General features: G+C 43.0%; 1 protein-coding gene across 1 annotated transcript in view; it reads left to right on the plus strand.

Moving 5' to 3' along the window:
• GRXCR1 (glutaredoxin and cysteine rich domain containing 1) overlaps positions 1-19,234 on the plus strand; it is a 72,488-nt gene extending 53,254 nt beyond the window's left edge. The window contains exons 3-4 of the mRNA XM_090035858.1: positions 11,985-12,050; positions 18,726-19,234. Of these exons, the coding sequence (XP_089891984.1) occupies positions 11,985-12,050; positions 18,726-18,905 (246 nt within the window). The 3' untranslated portion in view covers positions 18,906-19,234. The remainder of the gene's footprint in view (positions 1-11,984; positions 12,051-18,725) is intronic.
• Positions 19,235-21,153: the final 1,919 nt, after the last annotated feature.

Raw genomic sequence — 21,153 nt, forward strand, 5'->3', positions numbered from 1 at the left:
GACAATGTCCCCCTGCCCTGGCAGAAGGGAGCTCCCAGCCCCTGCTCTGTGATCACATGGCTAGTGGGTGTGGGAGCAGACTTCTGCCATGAGCAACAAATCTGCTCCCATTTCTCTGCATGTGCAGGTGCCTGCCCGTGGGCGGTTTAATTTACAGTAAATTACTCTAGAATAAGCACAACCCAGAGAATTTTCATGTGTAGACATGGCCACTGATAATTTATGTCTAACAGTTCCTTCCTCTTGTGATGAAGCATGGAGACTTAGTCATCTGAGTGCAACTTGAAGTTTTGTAAGTTCACTTTAGTTGAACCATAAACATAGTAAAAATGCTGTGAGATTCTGCAGGTTTTTGATTATTGTGGGTAGCCATATTATGATCTCAGGATTGGGGAGAAAGAAAACAGATCAAATAAATATGTCCTGGTTCATACCAAGGCTATTACAAATATTTAGGTAGCATCCAGAATCTGCCTTGGATACACTGATTTTCTGGATCTTTCTATCCAGCTAACTACCCAGGGAAATGGCACCTGAAGTGAAGTGCATGATACAGTGAATCAGAACTTAACTTGTTCTTTGAAGCTTACTAGCTGCTGTACTGGATACATTTTTTCCATTAGGAACTGATTGGGAATTAATTACAGACTTCCCTCTTGTAGGTAACAGTGTATGTTTCTATAATGCCTTTTTGATAGCTTTCTTCTAATCTTCTGATATGCAAATGGAACAAAAGTACAGAAGCCCAATATGTTAGTAAATTAATCATAGAATTTTTTTTTATTATTCTAATCCTTTCCTAATGGGAGATTGCACATAACTTTATAAAAGAGAACCTAGATGTGAAGCAGACCACTTTAAGTGATTAAATAAAAGGAAGGAAAAAATAAGCCAAGAAAATTTTGAAAAGTTTAAAAGGGAGAGGATTATATCTGATTAGGTAAATCCAGTGATCAACCATAACACGCTGCATATATAATAAACTTCATTGAAATCAACCAAATTAACAATGCCATTATTAGGGCATTGTACATTATGTTGCAAAATCTTCAAGACACTATGATAATTGGCATTTTCTATAAGGACAGAATGAAAGAAATGGAATCCTCAGGCAGGGCAGTAAGACAAAGCGTACTGCCTCTGTTCAGTCTATGCTGAGACTAGTCCTTTATGAAACATTATATTTGATTTTTAAGCTCCCTAAGTTTTTTCAAAATTGAATTGCCAGATTCCTTGACACATGCTTTCATGTTATCACTCTTTCAGTAAATTCCAGATTCTTTTTATGGCAGGCTCTTTAACATTTGCTCTAATCTCTTTCTTTGTTTACCTGAGGCCTGTCTCTATCTGAAACAGAATCATGCCCTCTGCTGGGATACAGGAGCAAAGTGAAAAATCATCTCTGAGAGAAGAAAGTGATAAAAAATTAAATTGAAGCATTCATCTAGCTTTTTCTAACGGCATTTAGGGCTGTTATATAATGTCTTCATTATGGAGGAAGGATAGATAGGAGAATAAGCAAAGTACAGTCCCTCAGTAGGAAGAGCTTAATAGGTAGTTGAATATTTTTTCAAATACATTCTGCTTTGCTTTATTTTCATATAAATATTTGATTAATTTTGTCTTCTATTATTCATCCTGTTTACAAAGCATGTTGAATACTTTACACATTTATCCATTTAATAATTTCAAAATGTTTAAAAAATGTATTTCCCTTCCTAATTTGCCCTATATATATAGGCATTGAGTTTAACAACCAGATTATTTTGATTTACTACATGAGCTAGGATTATTTAATAAAAACTATATTTAAATCTGTATAGCTTCATTGAAGTAAACAATATTTTCTAAAATATAATTTGCTGTAAAATAAGAAATGGTTATTGCTATATTTGCATTGAATTTAGCGGAGTCTTATCTATCCAATACTTTTGCATTTTGCAACTGTGTAAGATAAGGAACCAGTGGAATAATTTATCAGTGGCTTTTCTGTTATAATCAGCTCTTTGAATAGCCTTCTAAGAGATGCTTTAGTTCAGCCACAAGTTAAGGTGTCAGTTATGCAGGTGTTGGAAGTGTGGGGGTGTTAGGTTTGTCTCAGAGCCTGCAGAAATAAGTGACCCCAACAAAAAGTGTGGCAAAGAGTGCTACCAGCCTGGCAGGTAGAAAATATATTGTAAACAAAATTAAAGTATACACGCATTGGCATTAGCAGACTCAACAGAAAGTAACTTTGGATTCATGTGTGCAGATTCAACAAATTCACATCTCATGGCAGGGGAAGATCTTTTGGTTTTAGAATGTATGAATCTGAGAGTCTATAAATCTGAGAACATTGCTGTCAGAAGATATGCCTGTTTTGACACTACTGAATCTAGATCTCTTTCAACTGAGAAATGGCAGATATTCCAGACATAGGAGTTTTTTGAACTACAGTATATTTTACTGAGATTCTCTTCATAGATTCATTGATTCTTAGGGGCTGGAAGGGACCTTGTAGATTATTGGGTCCAGTCCCCCTGCTCTAGGCAGGAAAAGACAACTGGGGTCAAGTGACCCCAGCAAGATGACTGTCTAGTCTCCTTTTGAAGATTTCCAGGGTAGATAACTGCACCGCCACTGGAAGGAGTTTATTTCACAGTCTGAACACCCTAACTATAAAGGAGTTTTTCCTGGAATTGAGCCTGAAGCGGCCTTCCATTGCTCCTGGTCTTCCCCAGGGGTGCCCTGATGAACAGCTGTTCACCAAGTTCTTGATGTACTCCCCTGGTGTAGCAGTAAGCCACTACCAAGTCCCCTTTCAGCCTTTGCTTCCGTAGGCTGAAGAGGCCCAGGTCTCTCAGCCTTTCCTCATATGGTTTGTCTTGCAAGTCCCTGATCACATGGGTGGTTCTTCTCTGGACTCTCTCAAATTTTTTCACCTCCTTGTTGAAGTGCGGCACCCAGAACTGGACGCAATACTCCAGCTGCAGTCTCACCAGTGTGGAGTACAGTGGGAGTATAATTTCCTTAGTTTTGCATGAGATGCAATGGTTAATATATATCAGCATGTTGTTTGCCCAAGGTTCACTGACAAAGGTTACCAGTGCTTCAGAAACTGCTTTCTATCAACCATTCATCTGCAGAAGTTGCATAATGGACCAAAACGAAGCCAAAAAAGTTGTTTTGGATAAATAAAAGTATAACTGAAATAAAAACTGGCCCCATGGCCTTAATAAAAAGTAAAAACAAAAAAGTTGATTAAAACAGTGATTAGCATAATAATCAAGTTAATTTTGTTTTATTAATACATAGAAATAAATAAATATTCAAGTGCTCTTTATTCCTCTTCTCACTGATTGACCAGATTATCACCATCAGAACAAATACTGTCTGTCATTGACTGGCAATAGATAAACTTGCCGTTGAAAATGTATGTGAAAAAAGGATTTTTTTGGAGACTAAGTACAGAGAATCAAAAAGCCCAAGGCTGAACCAATTCAATCTTCCCAGGTTTCCCTAAACTGTAACGAAGTGAAGTGAACTGACGTGCACGTTTTAATCTGGAAAAGCAGCCAGACGGCTGTAGTAGCCCAGACCAGAAGCTGGGGTGTGCTAGAACATGCCTCCCAGACTGTTGGCCATTGCCAAGAGTACATGAATACAGATGAGTGGGGCCCATCCCTGACTGGCTGCACAGCACCTCCCTCCCTGGCCCCCTGATGTCCCCCTTACCAGGGGTGAACATTCCCTCTATCCTGAGGCCCAGCTAGTGCAGGGCATTAAGCCACATGCAGATATCCCCAGACCTCAGCCGAGGTTTGCCATTCCAGGCAAGGTGCCCTGAGCAATGTCAGAGGAGGAATTACTTCCTCCTACCCTTCAGCATGGTCTGTCACCGGCTTCACCCTGCCCTCACAGGTGCGGGGGAGAAGGAACATTTCCTCCATCCTGGGCTGAGTGATACCCTGAATCATCCCACATGGCCTCATACCTCAGCAGGAGCTTCTCTTGCCCTGGGTAAGGTCCTCAGACTCCTGACACCAGTGCAGAGGGGAATTCCCCCCTTTCACCCCTTAGCATAGTCTGGTGCTGGCTCAGCCCTGGCCTGGAGGGCCTGTCACCTCCACACACACAGACCTGGGGGGTGGGGCTAAGCCAGCATAGGACCATGTTGCGGGGTGGGAGAGGAGAATTCCCCCTCTGCATTGGCAGCAGGGCCCAGGGTGGGGAACCCCCACTGAGGCACAGGGATCCAGGCCAGCCCTGGATTGGAGGGACTGCTCCCTTTGCATCAGTGACTGGCATGGGCCAGGGGAAAACCCTTGCACACCAGGGATCGGGGTTGGGGCTGTGGAGGGAGGGCTCTGTTCTCTCTTCCCTGCCCCACCATGCTGACTGGATCAGGCAAGGCCAAGGCTGCAGAACAGAGTGTTTCCTGCCTCCTGTTCTGTAACAGCCCAGGGATGGGGTGGGCTGGGCATGCTTGGCTGGAAGAGATGGCATGGGCCAAGGCCAGCCTGCCCATCCCATGAGAGAGGGTTTGTAGAGGAGGTGCAAAGCATCCTGGGATGCTGGGGGATTCTGTTAACTTGAGTCAGGAGGGAAGCCTTGAGGGAACTGAGCTGAACAATAAGACAGGCAATCCAGAGAGATGGACCAAAAGAAGAATGAAATAGCCAGCCATGTTACTCAAGTCAGAAAGGAGGCAGGGTACACCTTATGGAGTTATGCATCTCTGATTCGGTTAGTGTATTAGATATACTTTTACCCTAACTTCAAAAGAAAGTGTCCGCTTTGGCGCAGGGAATCAGAACTCAATGTACTAAAACAAGGGCAGATTTGATGATTGAAATGGATGGCTTTATCATGGATTCTTTTGGATGTTTTCCAAGGCAAATACCATGCAGACAGTTTCCAGTTACACCAAAACATGTGAAGTTATGTTGTTTTCTTCTAGTATCTTAGAAACACTCACAACTGTACACTTCCATACTTAAAAAAAAAGAAAAAGAAAAAAGAAAGACAGTGTTGGGCTTAATCTAAACATCACTCTGCATCCCCTACCATACTTGGTGGTATGATACCCTCAGCCTTTAGGCTGTTTTTCTGAATTTTAGTGACATTCCCTTTAACTTTTTTTTTTAGCAAATAATCCAGTATCGGATTCATTTCAATAAAACTCCCATAAAGCATAATGATTTGTATAATCACAGGTATTTCTGAGTCTAACTGCCCTTGATTTCAGCCAATAGAAATTAGACACTGAAATACCTTTGAGGGACTGGACCAATATTTTTCTTCTCAGCACTTGTGGTTACTAAAATAGTTGTGTGTAAATGGTGGTATTCTCTTTAATTAGGGAATGGACAATTTCTGAAAATTAAATGAATATATGTGCCAATTAGATGGGGAAATGAAATAAAGAATAGGTATGAATTTAAGCCCAGCTCTTTCATCAGTGACTCTGCTTATTTTATGATCTTTACATATCTACATTCAGTACTTTGTATTCATGTTACATTCCATCTTAATGGCCAGTGGACTTAGCCACCCATGTATGATTCTATTTTACACTGATCAGGTCCATGGAAAACAAAAAGGAAACAGAAAAAAACAAAACAAAGCAGGTAATGAAAAAGGAAGATGGGTCCTCCTCTTCCTCCCGCTCTTCTTTGAGGCTCTTCTGGGATTTAATTTTTAGGGTAAAATGACAACATGTTACAAAAGATGCAGGGAAGATTTTCAGAGATTTGAGCTGGGTAGAATAGAATTGCAATTAGGTGCCTACATTCATGTAGATGCTAATAGGTGGAATAGAATCTGGCCCTAATTGTATTAAAATATGTGAATGTCACATCATTTTCATGCAGGTATCCAAAAGTAGTCTTTGTTCAGGAATTACATGCCAAGAACTGGAAAAAGTAAGGTCTGAGATTCTTTGGCAGGACAATCCAAGAAATCTCCCACATCATGTCCCTATCCCATGTTACTATCCCACGATCACCTCTTGGCTAAACTGGCTAACTGCAGCCTTGACATCACCACAATCCATTGGCTTCGGAATTGGCTCTGTGGTAGGGACCCAGAGGGTGGTAACTGACAGAAGTCAACTGTTGTGGTACACTGTGGCCAGTGGGTTCCTCAAGGCTCTGTCCTAGGGCCTATACTATTTAACATCTTCATTAATGATGTAGGCATTGGTATCAGAAGTGGACTGGCCAAGTTTGCCAATGACACCAAAGCATCCATGCCAGAAGACAAAAGGGTGATCCAGGCAGACCTTGACAGGCTCAGGAAATGGGTGGATGAGAACCTGATGGTGTTTAACACTGAAAAATGCAAGGTTATCCATCTTGGGAGGAAAAACGTGCAGCATGCTTATAGGCTCGACAGTGTCATGCTGGTTAGCACTACAGATGAAAGGGACTTGGGGGTCATGATTGACCACAAGATGAACATGAGCCTTCAATGTGATGCTGAAGCTACTAAAGTGAGAAAATGCTGGCTTGAATCCATAGATGCTTCTCAAGCAAATCCCAGGACGTCATTCTCCCCTTGTACTCAGCCTTGGTGAGGCCACAGCTGGAGTACTGCGTCCAGTTTTGGGCTCCACAATTCAAAATAGATGTGGAGAAGCTTGAGAGAGTGCAGAGGAGAGCCATGCATGTGATCAAAGGTCAGGAAAACAGACCTTATGATGAGAGGCTGAGAGCTATGGGACTCTTCAGCCTGGAAAAGTGCAGGCTCGAGGTGATCTGGTGGTCACCTATAAGTTTATCAGGGGTGCTCACCAGGATCTGGGGAACATTTGTTCACCAGAGCACCCCAAAGGAAGACAAGGTCAAACGGTCACAAACTCCTCCATGACCGTTTTAGGCTGGACATAAGGAGGAACTTCTATACTGTCCGAGCTCCCAAGGTTTGGAGTAGACTGCCCCCGGATGTAGTTCAAGCACGTACTTTGAATGCTTTCAAGAGAAATTTGGATGTTTATCTTGCTGGGACACTATGACCCCTGCTGACTTCCTGCCCCTGGGGCAGGGGGCTGGACTCAATGATCTTCTGAGGTCCCTTCCAACCCTAGTGTCTATGAATCTATGAATTAGCAGGTGCATGACAAACAGATCCAGGGGAGTGATAGTTCTCCCCTATGTGGCGTTGGTTAGGCTGCAGTTGGAGTTCTGTGTCCAGTTTTGGGTGCCTCACTTTAAGAGGAATGTGAGCAACCTCAAGGGGGTTCAGAGGAGAGCCACTCGTATGGCTAGGGGCCTGCAGGCAGAGCCCTATGAGGGGAGATTGAGGGACCTGGATCTCTTCAGCCTCCACAAGAGAAGGCTGAGTGTTGATCTTGTGGCTGCCTACAAATTCTTCCAGGGGGGGTGGGGGTGGGGGGGAGAGTGGGCAGGTATCAAGGAAGAGGAGATGCTTTGTTTACCAGGGCACCATTTGGAGTAACTAGGAACAATGGCCACAAACTGAAGGAGAGCAGATTTAGGTTAAACGTCAGGAAAAACTTCTTTATCGTAAGGGTTGCCAAAATATGGAATGAGCTTCCAAGGGAACTGCTGCTCTCCCCTATCTTGTAGGTCTTTAAGAGGAGGCTAGACATACACCTGGCTGGGGTCATGTGACCCCAGCGTTCTTTCCTGCCCAGAGCAGGGGGGCAGATTCAATCTACTGAGGTCCCTTCCAACCCAAACATCTATGAATCTATAAATCTATTAAACATGTGCTATATCAGGGGGCTTTGCATTGCCCAGCCTCAGATCAGCTGTTGTGCATGCAGATGCCCAGGGACCATGGTAAGTTGGCCAGGCAGGCCCTGGTACAGGTGGCTGCCAGCCAAGCCTCATCACTGCTCACTCTGCAGGGGCAGGTGGACCGCTGGGTGCTTGCTGCAGGCAGCCTGTCTTCCCTGCCCCATTCAAAGACTGTGACAGGCTTGGCTTCTGGCAACACCTCCTGCCATGGCTCCAGACCCATTCCCCGCTTTCTCCTCCTTCAGGTCAGGCAGTTTCCTCCGTTACTCAGAGGCTGAGAGGCTCCCAACTCTCTGGGACATGGAGCTGCTGGTACCCTCACCCTGCCCCCTGTTATGCACTCATGGTGCTAAAGGATCACTAAAGCATAATTAACCCAGACTGAACATGGAATATGCATCACGCAGTTTAATTTAACTAAAATCTAACTTTATTAATACATTAAGTGCATTAATAATTTCTACATACACAGAGAGAAAAACAGTCCAATGGTCTCATCCAATCCTAGATGCTACTCCACTTCACAGACAAGGTGGCCAATCAGTTCCCTAAAGTAGAGGATGCATAATAACTAGCGGTGCACCAATACAGATTTTTGCGGCTGATACCGATAGCTGATATTAAAGGAGGCATATCAACCAATACCAATACGATTTCTGATACAGCTTCCTCCAGCTGATAAGTCCAGTGTGGTGGAAGGGGAAGGGGGAGGGAAGGGACATGGGGGGTCTGATCAATGCCCCCTATGGTTAGGGAGGGGTTGGGGGTAGGGGCAGGTGCTGCCCAGGTGGGGTGGGCGGGCAGAGCCATGGCTCATGCAGTGGAGGAGATGGCTCCTGCTGGTGCTTGCACCCCAGGTGGGCATGGGGGTGTGTGTATGACCCTCTGATCTGTGTGGGGTGGGCTGCAGCTGGGTCTGTGAAGGGCTCTTCTTGGCGGAGCCTGGGCTCAGAGTGGGCACTGGTGGCACTGGGAGGATGCCGCATGCACTCCAAATTTTGCTGCTACTCTGCTCCCAGTGCCACTGCTACCACCTGCCCAGTGCAGCCCCAGTTCAACACCCTGCCTCCACCTACGTGCCAGGAAAAACCCGGACTGTGCTGGATGACTGGCACTGGGAGCAGAGTGGCAGCTAAATTTGGGGTGGATGCAGCATCCTCCCAGTGCCACTGGTGCCCACTCTGAGCCCAGCCCTCACCAAGAAGAGCCTTGTGCAGCCCTGGGTGCAGTGTGTCCTTCCCCATGCAGATCGGGGTGGGGGGCACCCGCCATGCCCTCCTGGGCTGCAAGCAGTGGTGGCAGCCTCCTCCCCTCCCATGAGCCATGGCTCCGCTCTCCCATTTGAGCAGCCCCTGCCCCCTCCCTCAACACGGGGGGGGGGGTGTTGATTTGCCCTGCCATGCCCCTTCCCTCCCCCCTCACCTTCTACCACACTGGACTTACCAGCTGGAGGCAGCTCTCCATGGTGCTGGCTGTGCTCCATGCTGCCTGAATGCTGCGCTGTGGCTGCACACAGCATGGGCATTTATCAGCCAAATTATCGGCCCCATAGGGCCGATATCTTATCCAGCCAGCTTTCTTTATATTAGTACCGATTTGATATTGGACCGATGTATCAGTGCATCTCTAATCTGAACCAATTAAACTCTAACATGCCATCTTGACCTACCTTCTGTTTGACTTCAGACTGACACAGCTAATCACCTCCTAACAATTTATAACAGCTGAGGATATACTACTAGGATCTGCCTAGTGGCATGAAAGCAGCTGTGCTACCACTTTGCTGTTTCAGTCAGTGAATCGACTGTATGTGCATCTAGATTTCTCACACCCAAGGTTGCCAGTTCAATGTATTTCCTTCTCTACTGGCCACTCACCTACTTCTGTTCTGGGATTATCCCTCCTCAAATAACATTCCCAAATATACTGATGGAGGTAACATGAAGTACACTCTCATGATGTTTGCAGAGAATTTATCTGCTTGTCATCTACATTTCAGGTTTGTTTTCCTACTCAGTCAAACAGGAGAAATTCTTCTCTGTTCAGAGGCTTTTAAGGCAGGGCACAAGCACTTGGACAATAATGTCTGGAGACAGGGTGCCAGTGTATGTCCTTCAAAGTGTCTGTAACCAAAACAATTACATTCAAATCTGCACAGGATCATAGGAAAGAAAGGCTGGAAGAGAATTCATGAGATCATGTAGTTTAGGTGCTTGCTCAAGGCAGGATCATGCTTAACTAAATCAACCCAGCCAAGTCTAACCTGCTTTTGAAAATATCCATGGATGGAGATCCCACAACTTCTCCAGATAGTTTGTTCCAATGCTTGACCATTCTCATTATCAGAAAATTCCTCCTAAACTCCTAACTAAATTTTATCTGTTGCAGCTTGAGACCATTACTCCTCCTGTCCCCTATAGCCACAGAGAATAGTCCATTTCCATCCTCCCTATACTTGCCTTTCAGGTATATGAAAACTGTTATCAAATTGCCCCCTCAGTCTTTTCTCTGGATCAAATAATCCTAATTGTTTCTGCCTTTCCTCATACATCGTAGTTCTGAGGTCTCTAATAATTTGTATTCCTCTCTGCTGAAGCTTTTTCAGTCAGTCCACATCCTTGTTTAAATGTGAGGCCCAAAACTTGACACAATACTCTAGATGAAGCCTCACCAGGGCTGAATAGAACAGAAGAATCACTTGGATTTGCAAGTGGCACTCCTGTTAATACAACCCATATGTGGTTGACTATTTTTTGCGACAAGAGCTCATTGTTGGCACATATTCAGCATATTCACTGTAACACCCAGGACCTTCTCTCAAGTACTGCAACTTAGCTTTGTAGTTATTTCAGTATATTTAATTATTCTGTCCCAAGTTAGGACTTTGTATGTGTCCTTGTTGAAGTTCACATGAACGATTTTGGATCATTTCTCCAGTGCAACCAGGTTATGCTGGGCCCTAGCCCTACCCTCCCAAATCTCTGCCATTCAATCCAATTCTGGTGCTGGTAACCTTTACAGATCTTTTAAGTATGCAATCAATCCCATCATTCAAATAATTTATGAAAATGTTAATACTAGAACCAAGAAAGACCCATGGGAAACTCCACTTGATATCTTCTCCTTATGAGACATTCAGCCATTGATAAATACTCATTCAGTATGGTGGTCTAAGCAATTATGTATCCACCTTACTATACTTTCATTTAGTCTGTATTTTCTTTGTTTGTTAATAAGAATGCCTATGCAGAAGCTTTTCTTATATGAGACACTGTTTAGTGTAATACTTTTAATTATCAATCTGTGGCAGAGATGGTACAGCCCAGGGAAAACAGCAGTCCACTGGAACTCTGGACAATTGAATTTTATTCCCAGCTCCATCACTGACCAACTGGATGACTCCCTACCTCTGTTTCCTTATCTGTAAGATGGGTATAATGACGAATATGTCTTTTGCAAAGTGATTTGAGTCTTATGGAGGAAAAATGCTAGGTAAGAGATGGGTACTGTCATAATTCTTCTGTACACATTCACAGCTATATAATTTAAATGGAAAACATCCAAATAGCTCCCACGATGATTAGAAAAAAGAAGGAAAAAGTTTTTCATCCTCCTTGGCACTTTCATTTTGTTTGCAGTAATCTCTGAACATTTAGTTTCAGAGAGAAAAATGAGGACCTACTTCATTACTGCTTTGGTTCATATCACAGAAATCCCCAAAGGCCTAATGTACTCAAACTAAATTATTATTATTCACTACTGAGTTTGACTTTACAGAGTTGTTACAGTAGTTTCATTGCCCTTATTTTCTCTCTCTTCTGCATTAGCCACTTTATGTCTGAAGTCAGTGCTGAACTGCCAAAATAGTTGAAATACAGTTTCTCTCATATTGCTTAGTTACATTCTTTGGTGAATTGTATATTTATATAATTGTATTTTTGACATAGTAACAAGACATATTTTCTACTCTATCAGGAAGTACATGCTGAAAAATATGGTGAAAACAGTCTTGACATTCAAAGTTGTGGCAAAATTCACAAGAAGAGAAGCTTTAGTAACTAAAACTGCAGGAAGCTGGCTAATGTTGTTTGCCATTCTAGCAATCCAAAGACTCATCTAATAACAAGAGCCTTCATGTGATTTATGTTTTATCTTCAAGCTAGTTACATTTTCAAAACCAAATCTTCAGGTAACTCTTGTTACTGAACACAAAGTCTACTATTGTTTTCTTTTCATTAATAGGGTGCTGAGAAAATTTTGTCAATGAATGAATCAGGGGAGCTTCAGGATCTCTTAACCAAAATTGAGGTAATCATGTTTAAGGAATTAATTTAAGAAGTTTAAATGGAAGTTGTACTGTTTATAGTCACTAACTAAGTATTGCCTTTCTTTCTTTTAAAGCTGATGCTTACAATGAACACATGATTACAATGAATGATTACTTACTGTTACAAACCAGTGAATGTTCCACCCCATTAGAAGTTTGGATTTCCACTCAGCCAAACCCAATAGTCCACATCCAGAATTTGACAGTCAGAAGCCCAAGTACTATTTTCTGTAATAATTATTTGTGCAGTCTTCAAGATCTGAAATGAAACAAGTCCATTGTGAGTAGTCTGTGTCTGATCTGAAGGCAAATTATTTTCTGTCAGGATCAGCAAACACAACAGTTAAAACAGCAGCAACAACAACAAAAAACAGCATCCAGTACAATACAACGAAAGGAAAAAATCTCCAAACCATGTCTATTCAATATGTGATGGACTTTAAGTAGCAGTGGTAAAGGAATAGACTTAATCTCTCTGAATGCGTCTACATGAAAGTTCACTGTGGAGTAGGTTAATTGGTTCTGCAGTAAACATCTCGTGTCTACAGGTACAGGGCTATTAGGCTGGAGTAAACTAATTAACTCTGCAGCAGGAGTAAACTTTTAAATACAAGTACTATCCTGCTACAGTGTTTTTTACTGTGTAGCATTGCATGTGTAAATGTTGACATGACTGGCTGGGGCAGGCAATGTGGGGGCTGCCTGCTGGCTACCTGCAGTGAAGCACCCTTGTGCCGAAGTCAGCCCCTCTGCAAGACATTGAGTTGGGTCAGAGCAGCCCTAGGCTGACCTCCCCAAACCCCTGCCAGCTGGCGCTGCTCTGACCTGGCTCAATGTGCTGTTGTCCCAGGCACATATTCAAACAGTACACCCAGAAGCAATAAATCACAGCACAATACATACTACAGTTTATTGCTTCGAACTAATTGCACATGTAGATGTGCCCTTCATGCCTTAAATGAACTCTATAGCCTAGTCATTATGGCATTGTTGGGATGGGGGAAATCTGGCTTTTAGTCTCTGTTCTAACCACCAACCTACTGGATATTCTTGGAGAAAAGGCGGAGGAGTTTGTTATTCACTAACCAAAAAATCCATTCACACTCAGCCATACACACAAAACATCATCCTGCTGAGACTAATCAGTTTCTGAGAAAAATTTCCACTTTGACAAATAAGAATTTTGCAGTAGAAGAAACAATTAATAGATTCATAGATTGTTAGGGGTTGGAAGGGACCTTGTAGATCATTTGGTCCAGTCCCCCTGCACTGGTTAGGAAAAGACAATTAGGGTCAAGTGACCCCAGCAAGGTGACTGTCCAGTCTCCTTTTGAAGATTTCCAGGGTAGGTGACCGCATCACCATAGGAGGGAGTTTATTCCACAGTCTGGACACCCTGACTGTGAAGGAGTTTTTCCTGGAATTAAGCCTGAACCAGTCTTCCAGGAGTTTGTATCCATTGCTCCTGGTCTGCCCCAGGGGTGCCCTGGTGAACAGCTGTTCACTGAGTTCTTGAGATACTCCTCTGATATAATGATAAGCCACTACAAAGTCCTTTCTCAGCCATCTCTTCTGTAGGCTGAAGAGGCCCAAGTCCCTCAGCCTCTCTTCGTATGGCTTGTCTAGCAAGTCTCTGATCATACGGGTGTGCCCCTGTCTGACCTTGTAGAGGCGTTTTCGGGTGGCCTTCGAGTGTTCACTCAGCTCTGGCCGAGGGGTATGTCCCCAGATTTTAGCTGTTAGATCACACTCCACTCTGAGGAAAGCCCAAACACTCTCCTGCCATGACTTGGTCTTCTCTTTTTTCAGTGGGGAGGCTCCTTCCCGGGGTTTCTCACTGCTCCGGGTACTACATGTTGGAAATGTTCTTGGGGCTCCACCTCCCCTACACCCCAGCCTTGCACCACCCTTGGGATCACCAGATGGTGGGCCATTGGCCTGTTACCCAGTTTGCTTATCTCAGACAGCTGAGAGGTGTACAATTGTTCCCTGCCTTCACACATGACCGTCCTCCAGGTTCCTGCTCATCTGGTCTCAATCTTCCTTTGTGACCCTGGACCCATGGAGGGTTTTTCTTTGGTCATGACACCAGGTCTTTCAAAACTTAAAGTAAAAGGAAAGGAAAATAATGAAAGAATCTGGGCTTGGGTTTCTGCCCACCCCACTTACAGGTCCAATGTCTGCGGTACTCTCTGATCCCTTGACATCATGCCCCTTCTCCAATCTGGATGAGACACCCTTAAAGGGTCTGGGTACTGCCCCTACCAGGGCTGTATGCCTTCTGGGGATGTTGGCTTCACTCTCTGGCATCCCTGCCATCCCTCCTGCCATTCTTCTCTGCCGGCCTTTAAGTCCGCCAGGCGGTGGGTTTTTATGATTCATCTGCTGGCAATAAATGCAGCTGATAAACCATGCTGGCAACTCTTTTTGGCACAGCTCTTCCTTCCCTACCAGAGGTAAGTATGCCCTCTTCTCAGGGCTCTTTCTGTTTTTGGGTGGGTTGCCCCTGCCTTGGGTCCTGCTGTGGAAGGCCATTTTGGCATCTATGGTCTTATTTCCCTGGGACAGGGTGGTTCTTCTCTGGACCCTCTCAAGCTTTTCCATGTCCTTGTTGAAGTGCAGTGCCCAGAACTGGATGCAGTACTCCAGCTGTGGTCTAACCAGTGCAGGGTACAGTGGGAGTATCACTTCCTTAGTTTTGCACAAGATGCAATGGTTAATGTATTCCAGGGCTACCCTCAGGGCTACCCTCAGTGTTCAAGCCACATGCCAGGGACAGAAAAGATACAACTGGACCTGGACAGGTTACAGGGGTGGGCGAATAAGAATACGATGGGATTCAATACTGACAAGTGCAGGGTACTGTACTTGGGCAGTAAGAACCAGAAGCATACGTATAGGCTGGAGAACTCCCTTCTCAAAAGCACAGTGGCAGAAAGAGATCTTGGAGTCATTATCAATTCCAAAATGAACATGGGCCACCAATGTGAGGACGTGGTCAGTAAGGCTAACCGTATCTTGTCATGCATCCATAGATGCATCACAAGCAGGGCCAAGGAGGTGATCCTCCCCCTCTATGCGACACTGGTCAGGCCCGAGTTGGCGTACTGCATCCAGTTTTGGGCACTGCACTTCAGGAGGGAGGTGGAAAGCATTGAGAGGGTCCAGAGGAGGTCCCTCTGATATGGGTACAGCAGGTCAGACCCTACAAGGAGGGGCGACAGAACCTGAACCTGTTCAGCCTTCACAAGAGAAGGCTGAGAGAGGACCTGGTGGTCATCTATAAACTTACCACGGGGGACCAGCAGGGAGTGGGAGAGACCCTGTTCTCCTGAGCACCTCCCGGAGTAACAACGAATAACGGCCATAAGTTGTTTGAGAGTAGGTTCAGGTTGGACATTAGAAGGCACTACTTCACAGTCAGTGCAACTAGGATCTGGAACCAACTTCCAAGGGAAGTGGTGCTGGCTCCTACCTTGGGGGTCTTTAAGAGGAGGCTTGATAATTACTTAGCTGGGGTCATATAAGCCCAATATTCTCTCCTGCCCAGGGTGGGGGGGTCTACTTAGGTCCCTTCTGACCCTACTTCTATGACTCTATGACCTCAACCAGCTCCATCAGTACTCTCGGGTGAAGTCCATCCAGTCCTGCTGACTTATAAATGTCTAGCTTTTCTAGTTGGTTTTGCACCAGCTCATCATTCACAATGGAAAGGCTATCATTCCCACCATCCCCTGTGTGATCCTTATCTAGCTTGTCTTTCCCCCTGGTCTGGTGAAATACTGAAGCAAAGTGGGCATTCAGGAGTTCAATTTTTTCCTGAGTATCCATTACCAGCTGTCCCGAGGCGTTAAGCAGGGGCCTCACACTTCCATTTGTTTTCCTTCTGCTCCTTATATACCCAGAGAAGGACTTCTTATTGTCCTTGACTCCCTTGGCTAACTTACACTCAGTCACCGCCTTAGGTTTCCTAATCATATCCCTACAAATACGGACCACTGTTGCATAGTCTTCCTTGAGGACTGACCCTAGCTTCCACTGTATTTATGCCTCTTTTTTTCTTTTTCAAAGGGACCAGGATGTCCCTATTGAGCCAGGAGGGCTTGCCAGCCCTTCTTTTACCTTCCTTTTTCATGGGAACAGTTTTCTTTTGTGCTTTGAGGATCATATCCTTGAGGAATGTCCACTCTTTGTGCACCCCATTTGCCTTTCATCCCTTGTCCTGCATCATCTCCCCTATTAATGCCCTGAGCCTGTTGAAGTCAGCATTTTTGAAGTCCAGGACTTCAGTCCTGCTAGTTGATTTGTTAACCTTGCGGTGGACAGTGAACCTGATGAGCTCATGGTCGCTGTTGTCCAGGCTACCCTCAGTGTTCAAGCCACATGCCACCTCCTTTGGCCAAGACTGAGTCTAGGAAAGTGGTACCTGTGGTTGGCCCTTGCGCTTCCTGGGTCAGAAAGAGCTCCTCAATTATAGTTAAGAATCTACATGACTGATCCAACCTAGGCAAGTATTCCTCCCAATCTATGTCCATTTTCAATGTTTAAGTGAAAAATTTCTGACCAGCTCTTAATCCTTACTCCATATGCAGATTAATCTAAAGGCATTATTTCTTTTTCTTGTTATGTTCCCTTGCTAAGGGTTGCAAGATGGCCTGCTTTTCACAAGAACCTAAGCATAGATTGTTAAGAAATGTAACGATAAAATATGTTTCCATTATGATTTTGGAGTTAATCGAAAAACATGGCCATACCAGTAAAAGGGCCAGTACAGTAAACAACATAAAGTATGTGGGGATCCCTAGATATGCATAAAAAAGTTTAGATTAAATACCTGTACAGAGAACAATTTCCCCATAACAACAGGCATTGCCTGCCCAAAGACACAATAAAAGAAGGTACTTTTGTCAAATGCAAGAAAAAACAAAAAAGGGGAATTCATATTATTATGAAGTTTCTGGTTTTCTGTACCCGAAGATGGCAATATCTTTGTCAACTGTTTTGTTAACTACATCAAATACTTAATTGTGACAATTTTGCACACGTAAATAGATGATCTAATATAATACCTTGAGTTTGGGAGGCTGTAGTTTTTCACAACCTTTTGTGTAGCATTTTGCTGCAACTTTGTGTATAGATTATGACTTGGTCAGGTCAGTGTCTACCATTCCAATATTATTTTTCTGAAATTTAAAAAGGAGCAGCTACTAGTAAACTTCAAGCTATTACCAGAGGCATAACTGGCAAGTTTTATGCCCTGAGCAAAACCCTGCTGGGAGGAGGATAAGGGGGAGCAGAGAGCAGTAGGTGAGGGGTAGTCAGGGTTACTTGTCCTTGGGACTCAAAGTCTTTGGCTGCTGCTGGCATGAAATGTTCTGCCCAGTTCCAGATGTTTTTGCTGCTGCTACAGCAGTTATGTGGAGTTCTTACACTCAGCTGCCGCTTCTATAGCTATGGTTAGTGGCTGCTGCTACAGCAGCATTATGGACTCCCCAGGTATCTGCAATTCTGGCACATCTTCTAAGTGAGTGCCTGGGGCTGGTGCTACCCTTGTCCACCCCAAATTACATTACTGTCTATTATATCCGTGCTATGTTTAACCACTGCTCTGCATCACACTAAGTCTCCACCTCACTAGTTTTTCATGGACGCACCTTACACCTTGGGAAATACTATATCATGTCATGGGTTAGACACTGTTGGAAATAAATATGTAGAGTGAAAATAGATTTGGAACAACTCCTCTCCCAAATCAATATTGACTTCAAGGAACCTGCACTGATTTATATCAGCCAGCAGTCTGCCCCTCCTCTCCTGCCAGTGCCTCAATCTGCATGACTAGCAGATGAATATTTTTTCTGACACTTCTGAAGCACTTCTGTTGAGCTCTTTGATACAACTACAAAAAGAGTGCTGTGTGTGTTCTATTTATATTTTAACATAATCAGGTAATTATGTATAATTTCTCAGAGCAATATTAGCAGAGACTGTTTATATCACTGGCTTTCTTTGTAGAAGTCTTTATCCAACATTGCAGCACACATCTGTGTTACTGCAAGTACTTACTACATGGTTCTTTTATTTCTCTGATATAGACCTCTAGAATGATCATTAAATAAACTAGTGACATTTTTATCCAAAAAAGACCTAGAAATCTGCTCCTTATATCTTTGTCTTTAATCTAATATATTATAAAGAAAAAGAAAACAAAGAATTGTTGTTACACAATCAAAACCAACTGAAAGCTGGATTATCTCCTAACTTGTAATATTTTCCCCCAGTATAACTCTACTGACCAGCCTAGTCAGTATTTTTTTACAATTAAACCTTAAGCTACCTAAAAGAGCATAATTTAACTGAACAATATTCACCTCCTAGCTAGTTATTTTGGCAAATGTAAACACAAATTATCAAGCATTATGTTAGATATCCACACCTCTAATGAACCTGGTGACTATTGGATGCTGTTCTTACCAACTGAAAGGGCAGAGAAAATGAAATTCTGTGGCAGTAGAAAAACATGAGTTTCAGTAGTCAGAGCTCAGTGTTTCTTAGAACATATGAAACATGAACCCCCATTCAGAACCCCTTTGTCCTGAAGCTTCTGACCATTAACCAATATTTAGCTTTCTCACTCTTTCTTTTTTCTTATGCAGAGAGTGCAGCACCCCCACGAGTGCCCCTCTTGTGGGGGTTTCGGCTTCCTTCCATGCTCAGTGTGCCATGGGAGCAAGATGTCAGTGATTCGGAACTGTTTTACAGACTCTTTCAAAGCCCTCAAGTGTACTGCTTGCAATGAGAATGGGTTACAGCGCTGCAGGAGCTGTGCAAGCTAAGAATGGCATCTTCCGATATATAAAACCTCATTTTATGTTACTGCAGCAGTTTGTTATATGCTTTTTTTAAAAATGATCCTATTTACCAGATAATCAATAAAATTCATTTGTAATACAACTTTGTTGATTTGATTGCTGAAGCCATTTAATGCAGGCCTTTGCTTATATCCTGTACATCTCAGTAAGGAAAATGAATAGGCCATTGCTTTCTTTATTAGAAATTAGTGCTCATAAAAGCTACCAGATTGGCAGCCTTTGGATCTGAAGCCTTCTCTGTTACTAATGAATGTTAGTAGTACAGTATGAATCGCCTCATACTGTCCACCCAAGTTTCAAGACCTGACCTGGAGATAACACCAGAACCTTTACCATCTTCATTTCTGTTCTCTGGGTGACGTGTCAAAGCAGTGGTTGTATGATGTGCACTGAATTAAGACCACCAAGTCATTTAATACAGCATTTCAGAAAATAAAACATAGCATTTCACAATAAAACAAAATCAGTTATGACTTTCATCACTACTACCCTCAGCCAAATTTTACCTAGTGACTGAATTATGAATACAAATATCCCTTAGCAGCCCCCTGAACTTTCAACTTCTTGGTACTTCCAATGCCAAACTATTTTCAATAGGCTGTTGCGTAAGTATGTGCTGTTTTAGATTTTACTTGTATTGATCATTACCTGTCATAAGAATGTACAGGTTGCCTGCATACTAGAGTGGCATCACAAGACAGATTTAAAAACTGCAGAGGACTAAAACAAACAGGATGAGATTTTTACTTTCTTGGCTTAGTAACAAATGATCTTTCCCTTCCCAAAGGTCTTTTCTGATTGGATGGATATTAACATTGTATTCCATACCATATCCAAAATTCCACTAGTATATTCTGCAGTGCAGCATCAATTATCAAATTCTTTGAACTACAAGGACAACAGGAAAGAATTTGCAATGCCTTCTTTGTATTTTATATCACCACAAAGAGGCAGCCTCTGTTTGTGTCTAATGCAAAAGAACTGATTGGATTAATGGAAAATGGAATGGTATTAGAGAATATGCTGATGCTTACAGTCCTGCCATTTCCGATGAATGAAAACCTGCTCTTTTTGCATCCAATGCCAGAGTTGTTAATGCATCCAACAGATATGCTCTAAGCACACTCAGAATGAATGTCGTGATAAATACCATATAATTAAACTCTTTCCAAAAGAAAATTACTGCTAAAAGCAACAGAGATTTCCAGTTCATTTATGGAAATGAAAACCTAAAGCCTATCACTCATAAAAATGTAAGACATGGAGTAGAATGAGAAAAATAAATAATCCATCCTTCCTACAGAAATTATTGAAGATGGATTAAATATGGTCAAAATATATTTTACACAGCCTTCTTGGTTTAAAGAACCACACTTTTCACCAAAACAAATTACTCAACTGATCTGGAGCAAGCACTTGAAACTAGCTCTCTGGTTCCCTGAATCAATGCTACGGTAATCAGGCAACTAAGTCATATCTGCCAACATGCCTAACCGTTTTCCAAAAACCTTGGAAAGGTCTTGGTTTTGTTTTGCAACAGAATGGAAGTAATTTTAAAACCTTGACACAGAATTCTTGTTTTCTGAGCAGTCTTGGTACAGATATAAAAAGAGTCATAAAATAACCAAAAGACCAGACAGTTGTCTTTGCGTGAGCCAAAGTAAATCACAGTAATATCAAAATATGAAAACACTGTTCAGATAATTATTATACTGCCACACCTTTAATGGAATTATAGTCATCTGCACCATCTGAGGATCTGCCACTAATGCTCTCCTATATTAAGAAGCTATCTTCAAATGTCCTTAAACATATCTAATATAATTCCATTCTACTTTTATTAGAATACCCCTGTGTTATACAGTTCAGTTTCATTGCTTCCTTGTATGGTTTTGTAAGAGAAGCTTCACCAGATTTTGCTTGCCTAGAGTGAATGAGGAAATCAGAAGGCAAAGTGCTGGCAGCAAACGAAGTTTTAGAAGTTTTAAGAGTTTTATGGGGGAATAGAGAATACAGTGAAAACTTGAAAAATACTAAAGGTACAAAAATGAAATATTATTTAAAGCACTAGGAACATTAAAAGCTGCAAAGGGGGCAGCAGGCCAGGCCCTACGAGGAGAGGCTATGGGACCTGAACCCGTTCAGCCTCCACAAGAGAAGGCCGAGGGGGAATCTAGTGGCCTGTTACAAACTAGTCAGAGGAGACCAGCAG

Source organism: Crocodylus siamensis, chromosome 2, assembly GCF_052110815.1.
Source record: "Crocodylus siamensis isolate JL-2025a chromosome 2, ASM5211081v1, whole genome shotgun sequence".
Classification (NCBI taxonomy): domain Eukaryota; kingdom Metazoa; phylum Chordata; order Crocodylia; family Crocodylidae; genus Crocodylus; species Crocodylus siamensis.